The sequence below is a fragment of the Bactrocera neohumeralis genome, chromosome 2, assembly GCF_024586455.1.
Source record: "Bactrocera neohumeralis isolate Rockhampton chromosome 2, APGP_CSIRO_Bneo_wtdbg2-racon-allhic-juicebox.fasta_v2, whole genome shotgun sequence".
NCBI lineage: Eukaryota > Metazoa > Arthropoda > Insecta > Diptera > Tephritidae > Bactrocera > Bactrocera neohumeralis.
The window spans coordinates 6,547,260-6,556,824 of record NC_065919.1 but is presented as its reverse complement, the minus strand read 5'-3'; the positions used below and the strand labels follow the sequence as shown (position 1 = coordinate 6,556,824).

The following is a 9,565-nucleotide window of genomic DNA, read 5'->3' as shown; positions in this document are numbered from 1 at the left end:
ACCATGCCTGGCCAGTGCTGCGGTGACTCTCGCGCCTAGATGTGATGTGTTTGTGAAGTCACAAGGTGGCGTCGCGGGAAGCTGGCTGCCAGCTAGCTCTATATAAGCAAAGCAGGCACCATGCCTGGCCAGTGCTGCGGTGACTCTCGCGCCTAGATGTGATGTGTTTGTGAAGTCACAAGGTGGCGTCGCGGGAAGCTGGCTGCCAGCTAGCTCTATATAAGCAAAGCAGGCACCATGCCTGGCCAGTGCTGCGGTGACTCTCGCGCCTAGATGTGATGTGTTTGTGAAGTCACAAGGTGGCGTCGCGGGAAGCTGGCTGCCAGCTAGCTCTATATAAGCAAAGCAGGCACCATGCCTGGCCAGTGCTGCGGTGACTCTCGCGCCTAGATGTGATGTGTTTGTGAAGTCACAAGGTGGCGTCGCGGGAAGCTGGCTGCCAGCTAGCTCTATATAAGCAAAGCAGGCACCATGCCTGGCCAGTGCTGCGGTGACTCTCGCGCCTAGATGTGATGTGTTTGTGAAGTCACAAGGTGGCGTCGCGGGAAGCTGGCTGCCAGCTAGCTCTATATAAGCAAAGCAGGCACCATGCCTGGCCAGTGCTGCGGTGACTCTCGCGCCTAGATGTGATGTGTTTGTGAAGTCACAAGGTGGCGTCGCGGGAAGCTGGCTGCCAGCTAGCTCTATATAAGCAAAGCAGGCACCATGCCTGGCCAGTGCTGCGGTGACTCTCGCGCCTAGATGTGATGTGTTTGTGAAGTCACAAGGTGGCGTCGCGGGAAGCTGGCTGCCAGCTAGCTCTATATAAGCAAAGCAGGCACCATGCCTGGCCAGTGCTGCGGTGACTCTCGCGCCTAGATGTGATGTGTTTGTGAAGTCACAAGGTGGCGTCGCGGGAAGCTGGCTGCCAGCTAGCTCTATATAAGCAAAGCAGGCACCATGCCTGGCCAGTGCTGCGGTGACTCTCGCGCCTAGATGTGATGTGTTTGTGAAGTCACAAGGTGGCGTCGCGGGAAGCTGGCTGCCAGCTAGCTCTATATAAGCAAAGCAGGCACCATGCCTGGCCAGTGCTGCGGTGACTCTCGCGCCTAGATGTGATGTGTTTGTGAAGTCACAAGGTGGCGTCGCGGGAAGCTGGCTGCCAGCTAGCTCTATATAAGTAGAGCATGCACCGTGTCTAGCCAGTGCTGCGGTGACTCTCGCGCCTAGATGTGATGTGTTTGTGAAGCACAGTGGCTGCCAGCTAGCTCTATATAAGCAAAGCAGGACTGGCCAGTGCTGCGTGACTCTAGATGTGATGTGTTTGTGAAGTCACAAGGTGGCGTCGCGGGAAGCTGGCTGCCAGCTAGCTCTATATAAGTAAAGCAGGCACCATGCCAGGCCAGTGCTGCGGTGACTCTCGCGCCTAGATGTGATGTGTTTGTGAAGTCACAAGGTGGCGTCGCGGGAAGCTGGCTGCCAGCTAGCTCTATATAAGCAAAGCAGGCACCATGCCTGGCCAGTGCTGCGGTGACTCTCGCGCCTAGATGTGATGTGTTTGTGAAGTCACAAGGTGGCGTCGCGGGAAGCTGGCTGCCAGCTAGCTCTATATAAGCAAAGCAGGCACCATGCCTGGCCAGTGCTGCGGTGACTCTCGCGCCTAGATGTGATGTGTTTGTGAAGGTGGCACAAGGTGGCGTCGCGGTGAAGCTAGATGTGATGTGCTGCCAGCTAGCTCTATATAAGCAAAGCAGGCACCATGCCTGGCCAGTGCTGCGGTGACTCTCGCGCCTAGATGTGATGTGTTTGTGAAGTCACAAGGTGGCGTCGCGGGAAGCTGGCTGCCAGCTAGCTCTATATAAGCAAAGCAGGCACCATGCCAGGCCAGTGCTGCGGTGACTCTCGCGCCTAGATGTGATGTGTTTGTGAAGTCACAAGGTGGCGTCGCGGGAAGCTGGCTGCCAGCTAGCTCTATATAAGCAAAGCAGGCACCATGCCTGGCCAGTGCTGCGGTGACTCTCGCGCCTAGATGTGATGTGTTTGTGAAATCACAAGGTGACATCACGGGAAGCTGGCTGCCAGCTAGCTCTATATAAGTAGAGCATGCACCGTGTCTAGCCAGTGCTGCGGTGACTCTCGCGCCTAGATGTGATGTGTTTGTGAAGCCACAAGGTGGCGTCGCGGGAAGCTGGCTGCCAGCTAGCTCTATATAAGCAAAGCAGGCACCATGCCTGGCCAGTGCTGCAGTGACTCTCGCGCCTAGATGTGATGTGTTTGTGAAGTCACAAGGTGGCGTCGCGGGAAGCTGGCTGCCAGCTAGCTCTATATAAGCAAAGCAGGCACCATGCCTGGCCAGTGCTGCGGTGACTCTATAGATGTGATGTGTTTGTGAAGTCACAAGGTGGCGTCGCGGGAAGCTGGCTGCCAGCTAGCTCTATATAAGCAAAGCAGGCACCATGCCAGGCCAGTGCTGCGGTGACTCTCGCGCCTAGATGTGATGTGTTTGTGAAGCCACAAGGTGGCGTCGCGGGAAGCTGGCTGCCAGCTAGCTCTATATAAGCAAAGCAGGCACCATGCCTGGCCAGTGCTTCAGAGACTCTCGCGCCTAGATGTGATGTGTTTGTGAAGTCACAAGGTGGCGTCGCGGGAAGCTGGCTGCCAGCTAGCTCTATATAAGCAAAGCAGGCACCATGCCTGGCCAGTGCTGCGGTGACTCTCGCGCCCAGAGGTGATGTGTTTGTGAAGCTCTATATAAGCAAAGCAGGCACCATGCCTGGCCAGTGCTGCGGTGACTCTCGCGCCCAGAGGTGATGTGTTTGTGAAGTCACAAGGTGGCGTCGCGGGAAGCTGGCTGCCAGCTAGCTCTATATAAGCAAAGCAGGCACCATGCCTGGCCAGTGCTGCGGTGACTCTCGCGCCCAGAGGTGATGTGTTTGTGAAGTCACAAGGTGGCGTCGCGGGAAGCTGGCTGCCAGCTAGCTCTATATAAGCAAAGCAGGCACCATGCCTGGCCAGTGCTGCGGTGACTCTCGCGCCAGATGTGATGTGTTTGTGAAGTCACAAGGTGGCGTCGCGGGAAGCTGGCTGCCAGCTAGCTCTATATAAGTAGAGCAGGCACCATGCCTGGCCAGTGCTTCAAAGACTCTCGCGCCTAGATGTGATGTGTTTGTGAAGCAACAAGGTGGCGTCGCGGGAAGCTGGGTTCCAACTAGCTCTATATAAGTAAAGCAGGCACCATGCCTGGCCAGTGCTGCGGTGACTCTCGCGCCCAGATGTGATGTGTTTGTGAAGTCACAAGGTGGCGTCGCGGGAAGCTGGCTGCCAGCTAGCTCTATATAAGCAAAGCAGGCACCATGCCTGGCCAGTGCTGCGGTGACTCTCGCGCCCAGATGTGATGTGTTTGTGAAGTCACAAGGTGACGTCGCGGGAAGCTGGCAGCCAGCTAGCTCTATATAAGCAAAGCAGCTCTATATAAGTGAGATGTGTTTGTGGCACCGTCGCTGGAAGCTGCCAGGCCAGCTCTATATAAGCAAAGCAGGCGGCCTGGCCACTCTCGCGCCTAGATGTGATGTGTTTGTGAAGTCACAAGGTGGCGTCGCTGGAAGCTGGCTGCCAGCTAGCTCTATATAAGCAAAGCAGGCACCATGCCTGGCCAGTGCTGCGGTGACTCTCGCGCCTAGATGTGATGTGTTTGTGAAGTCACAAGGTGGCGTCGCGGGAAGCTGGCTGCCAGCTAGCTCTATATAAGTAGAGCATGCACCGTGTCTAGCCAGTGCTTCAATGACTCTTGCGGAAAATTCGCAATATTCTACTTTTGACATAGCGCAGTACAGCAAAATATGCGGTTAGGTGAGTATGTATGGTATGGTTTTTGCAACTACATATATTTGTGTACTTATTCATAATAAGGATATTTTTTTTGAAATATTTTAAATGTATCTTTAAATAAAACATGCTATTAAAGTAATTAAATTGAGATCTGCTAAAATTCCAATTAATAGAATAAAAAATAATAATATCATGAGTTTCAAGTTTAGAACGTAAATGATCGTATTCGCATTGAGCTTAACTCCTTCACGCTTACGTCCTGAGCCACCTCGAAATTAGGATCGCGGCTGCTTTATTCACATTTAATTCACTTTTAAATAAAACTTTTAAACTCTCTTTTGCGCCTCTGAACAAAATCATGGCTTCCAATAAAGACTGCTGCATAATTTTAGGCTGATCATGAGGCTTGTAAAAAGTTATTTGTATGCACATGTTTTTCTTTTTAAATCAAATATCAATATATTTATTGGTACAAAATATAAATATAATGTAAATCTTTTATAGCTTAGTTTGCTATGTCAAGCCACACAGATATTCAACTAGCAACTTAAATAAGAAAGGAATTATCTTAAGATTATTAATTTTCTTATTATTCGGCACTCCGGCAACACCGCTTGTTTTTCAGTTTGGCCGCACTCGCATAATATGCGAAAAGTGTACGAAGAATAGCCGCTAACAAAGTGTTTTAAAACAAATGTAAATAAATTCATAAACAAATTAGTGAAAAAATTGGTATCGGAATATATAGCATAGAGCACAGGTAATATGAAAATTTTATTTTAATTGGAAGTAATAATTATTTGAGGGAATATATGAGTATTAAGAACTTCGGACTCAGTGTGTGGGGAAAGAATCGACACAATCATTTATCGGATTGAAAGGAGTCTTTTTGCCTTCCTATAGGAAAAAGGAGAATTACTCGAAATGGTAGTAAAGAGTCGTAGAGAGTATAGTAAATAGTAAAAGATAGTGGAATTGTAAAAAATCGGCTTCTACGTAAACTACTAATAGCTGGTGTTTATGAATGAAAATTAGCTATTAGATATTTGTGTAATAAAATGAGTTGCATATGTTGAAACATCCAAGGGCAGCCGGCTATTATAAATTATGAGCTATTGAGCAGACCAAAGAAAATTTATTGTGACTTTCAAAAAAAAAAAGTTTTTAAGTGATGTGAAAATTTTCAAAAGGTAGAGAGGGTGGACATATCGTGTAAATTGAATGGTACGAGTGTGAGGAGTGTAATTGTATTTGTCGCTTATATGCTGGTGAATACCAGCGTTTCGCATAACAAAATTGATCTTTCACAACTGATATTTTGAAAATAAAAATTACATATTGTTAATCCAAATAAAGATAAATACTTTGTTTTCACTCTTTTTTTACACAGTTACAATAGTATTGACTCTTTATTTCTGGCATGTACTTACACATCATTTATAAACGCAACTCCTCTAATACAACACCATAATGCTGGTCGCAACACCAGGGCAAACAACTACGTATTCTCTTCTCGGCAGTAGTGCGCCCAAGAAGACATGTCTTCTTAACTCATCTGCAACACCAAAGAGCAGCATCAACAACTCAACTGCATCTACTAACAGCAACAATAGCAGTAACACAGCCGCCACGCTAATGAAAACAATCCAAGTACGACTCAATCGTGGCACTGAATTTTTAAAAGATACTGTGCAGAAAGCGCTTATCAGTAATACCACCAATCCTATTAACACAACCACCAATACATCAAGCATTAGCTTTCGCAACAACAACAACAAAATTAATATAAATTCTTCTGTTGTTGGCACTATAAAACCTATTCATGCATCATCAGCTCTCGCATCAGTTCCAGCAAAAACTACTTTAGTTGGTAAGTCTACTTATACTACAGATTTGTCTGCAGCTCCCTCAACATCAAGTGGTGCAATTGCGAGGACGTCAATTACAGCAAACACTTCCAAACCACTAAAGCTGAATACCGTCCCGCCTACCAAAATACATCGCTACCCACAAGAGCGCCAAGAGACCAGCAGCACGGACAGTATCAATAAAGAGATGTGCCATTTCAAGCCAATTTTGCCAGCACCAACTATACGTTGGAAATGGTAAGTTGTATGTGTACTTATAATTTCTTCTACTAATTTTCAATTTTAGTGGTAGCAAGTCGCGAGGCGGTGCAACTATAAAAATTCCCGTAGCATGTTTAGCAACGAATATTAAAAACTTGAACTGTGATGATTGTTCGAAGTTGGTTGAAGATAGCAGTGAAGGTGAACAAGATGTAAATGAAGATGAAGCAATGGGGCTGGAGGATACAAAACATCCGCACAAATATCATCTTTTCAAGCCAAATCCAAGGTAAATATTTACGAATAATTTAGATAATTTTTTATCAAATGCAGACTCGTTACCTTTGTTTTTACGTTGCATTGCAAACTAAAAAAACAATGAAAGAAGTGATTGAATGGCGATGTTAGTTGAAAATAATAAAACCAGTTTTAGTATTATACATATATGCATGTATTATGTGGTTTTTACTGTATTCTCATCAAAATACAGTGGAAGAACATTACACCACAATGTTATGAAATATTGCTTCCGCTGAAATGTATTGTATGGAATTAATGGATCTATGGCTTCTTATTATAAAAAAAAATTATACCTCAATCCACCTTTACACATAAAGTACCTACAACTATTACAACTACAGATCACAAAACCTCAGTGTACCTTGAATTTTTCTGTAAATTTGTAAAATTTTTCAGTTACTCTGCCAGAAATTTCTTTCGCTGTATTTTTTTGTGAAAATTTATCGTTCAAAATTGCATTTAATTTCTGTAACATCAAAATTCACTATTGCAAAGTGAGAAAATATACAAATAAATTTCGTATAAGCTATTTACTAATTTAAACATTTCGATTGCAGTTCTACCTTATTGAGTACGATCATAACTGCACCATCGCATCAATCTGCATTCGTTCGTCTGGTCGCACAAATGAAGACTCTGGTCAATATACGTCAAACACCGTGTGAAAAACCACACAAATCTGCTAAAAAGAAGGATCAGTATAAGTCACGGCACACGGCACGTCGTGGCCGTACAAATGCGGCGCTAGCTTTGAAAATGCAACAGTTACGTAAATCGCCAATCAGTTTGCCATTGACGCAGCTTTTATTACGCAGTCGCAAACCGTCATTTGTGCAAGTAAATAAACTAAATTTACCCACTGAGCTGATTATGAAGAAAAGTCGAACAGCCACCGCAAAAGCTAATCCCATAGCTACCAGCAAGTCAACCAATGCAGTTAAAGACAAAAAAAGAACGGCCGCTCTTTCCGTACAAGTTGATACCAAGAAAGGCAAGCGTAATACCTCCAAATCAAATATAATCAACATTGTAGCGTTTGCGCATGACAAAAACTCTACACAAAATGTCAAAAGGACTCTTCAAACAAGCAAAAGTAAAGTCACTACTAATGTTGGTGAAAGCCCTGCTCCAGAGACAAAATACCAGCAACGTAAACGGAAACATGTTGATGAACTATGTGCGGCAAATGAAGTTGTTGGATCGGAATTACATGAGTTGAGAAAGACTAGTTCGACCGAGGCAAGCAATATACCACCATTGCGCAAAAGTGCTAGGCTTTCAAAAGATGGCAACAACGAGCTTTTGACAATAGGCACTGTTAAACGTATTACGCTTAGGAAACGTAATACACGTTATACGCAGCAACGTTCAGTCGATACCTTTTCGCCGCCAATGACACGTTCACGTCGGAAAGAGCTGATGCAAAAGCAATGTAGCCCCTTTGTAATGGACGACAACTCACAGCTCATTGTCTAAGTCATATAAAACGGCAGCATATTTAAAAACTAACAAGAATATGGAATATTTTTTGTGGCTATTATGCACTGCATATGTTAGTAGTAGTATACTGTGTTAAGGACTGGAAATATGAGTGCAACCTAAACAACGCATTAATGAAGCAAGATCGCAAAGGTATGCCAGTAATTAAGAGCTATTGCTTTTTCATGCGCCTAAATTGTATTGTATTGAAATGATTAATTTCTTTTTCTCCTTTTTAAACGTGACATAAAATGTTTTTTACTAAAGCTTTGCACAGTTAGCTCACTGATCCCTACTGGCTCATTGTGATAGTGGATGAACACTATAATCTACTACCATTTGTAGTAAGAATTTATGCACTACTATTTTTATTTTATCTGTAATAAATCATAAATGAATCACTTAAGTCTTATTTTTGATACAAATCCAATTGGAAGTGTGAGGCCTAATATGTATGTATGTATGTTATATGGAGGGATGTAGAATGTATAGTAATTATAGTTGTAATTTTTACACAAAATATAATTTTTTTTTTTTTCATTTTCTCAACAAATTAAACTAACGTATTCGGTGAAAATTCAAAAAAAAATTTTGATTCATTGTGTGATTTTTTCTACATTGTTTCTCAAATTCCTATTTTTTTTTTGTTTCAAATAGTTTGATACCAGTGAAAAAAAAAATCGTCTGCTTTCTATTTTAGTAATAGAATGCGCTTTTCCTTTCATGCCTTTGCTAATGTTATTTTTTAAATTTCAGACGCAATTTTTATAATCATACATATACATATAGGGGTTTCGTATAGTCTCATAAAGTTATAAGTTATAACGAACCCAAAATATGGCTTTGAGAATTGTAATTGCCCAAACTCATTTTTATGTGTAATCCAACAACAATTTTTTTTTAAAACAAGTGTAAAAATTTATGATTTTACGATGCGTTATTATTTTATTTATTATTGACAAGAAAAAGGTATAAAACTTTCCACCAAATTAGAAATAAACTCAAATTCACATTAATTTCTCTAAAAAATTAATAATTTAAATTTTTTTCATGTGCATTATTCGTTGTGAATCAACAAGGTATGTACATATGTATGTGAAACAGTTTAGAATCTCAGAATATATACATACATATATTTTTTAAGTGAACAAAGAAATGGGACAATTTTGTCACAATTGACTTAACTCAATAGAACATCAACTGCAGCATTATATAAATATAAAGAGAAACTTAACAATAAAATATTTAAGTAATTCCATAATAATTTGGTAAAAATACTCAAATTTGTTTCAGTTTATTCATATACTTTCTTTATTTATATAAAGATCGAAATATATGTGTCCCATATTACAAAACTGACACCAATTGTAATACTTGAAAATATAAAAGCTTTTGTGTTCGCGTCTGCGGTTCCTTATGCGTCCTATTCACTCAGCCTATGTTAAGATCATATTTGTAAATGTACGTTCTTCATTATTGTATTGATTTATGTTTGTATGACTTAGTTATTATGTAATCGTATGCTGTTTGATGGGGAGTGCACTCAACAAATAAGTATTATAAACAATAACCAATTAAAACATTTAGTAATATTAAGATTGCAAGAAAGAATAATAAACTGCCAATGCGCAGATCAACACTCCAGATGTAATATTGTGTAATGCATCTAAAAAATAACAAAAACAACAAAATCTAAGTAATGTATATCAAATATATTTATGTTTATTAGAATGTCCGTTATTTCCAAGTTGATCTGGATTTTAGTGGAGCGCACATATTTCCACTGAAATATCCGTTTATCGAAGTTAAAGATTTACTTGCTTAATATAAATTTCAAAGAAATTTCATGTTACTTACATGGGAAAAGAAATATGAATTAAGCAAGCTTTAAATTTTAAATAAAGAGCTTG

The 9,565-nt window shown here is 41.9% G+C and overlaps 1 protein-coding gene across 4 annotated transcripts; it reads left to right on the top strand.

Moving 5' to 3' along the window:
* The first annotated feature begins 4,461 nt into the window (after nt 1-4,461).
* Nucleotides 4,462-9,346, top strand: LOC126768058 (uncharacterized). 4 transcript variants are annotated; one of them, XR_007669199.1, is made up of 5 exons: nt 4,462-4,567; nt 5,198-5,912; nt 5,962-6,165; nt 6,734-7,808; nt 7,923-9,346. XR_007669199.1 is itself a non-coding variant. In XM_050485939.1 (4 exons), the coding sequence occupies exons 2-4, from the start codon at nt 5,278-5,280 to the stop codon at nt 7,650-7,652; spliced, it is 1,758 nt and encodes a 585-aa protein (XP_050341896.1). In that variant the 5' UTR covers nt 4,462-4,567; nt 5,198-5,277; the 3' UTR covers nt 7,653-9,346. The 4 variants fall into 4 exon arrangements, 3 of the variants coding, with proteins under 3 accessions (XP_050341896.1, XP_050341899.1, XP_050341898.1); XM_050485939.1 differs by having other exon boundaries at nt 6,734-9,346; XM_050485942.1 differs by lacking the exon at nt 4,462-4,567 and adding an exon at nt 4,771-4,997 and having other exon boundaries at nt 6,734-9,346.
* The last annotated feature ends 219 nt before the right edge of the window (nt 9,347-9,565 follow it).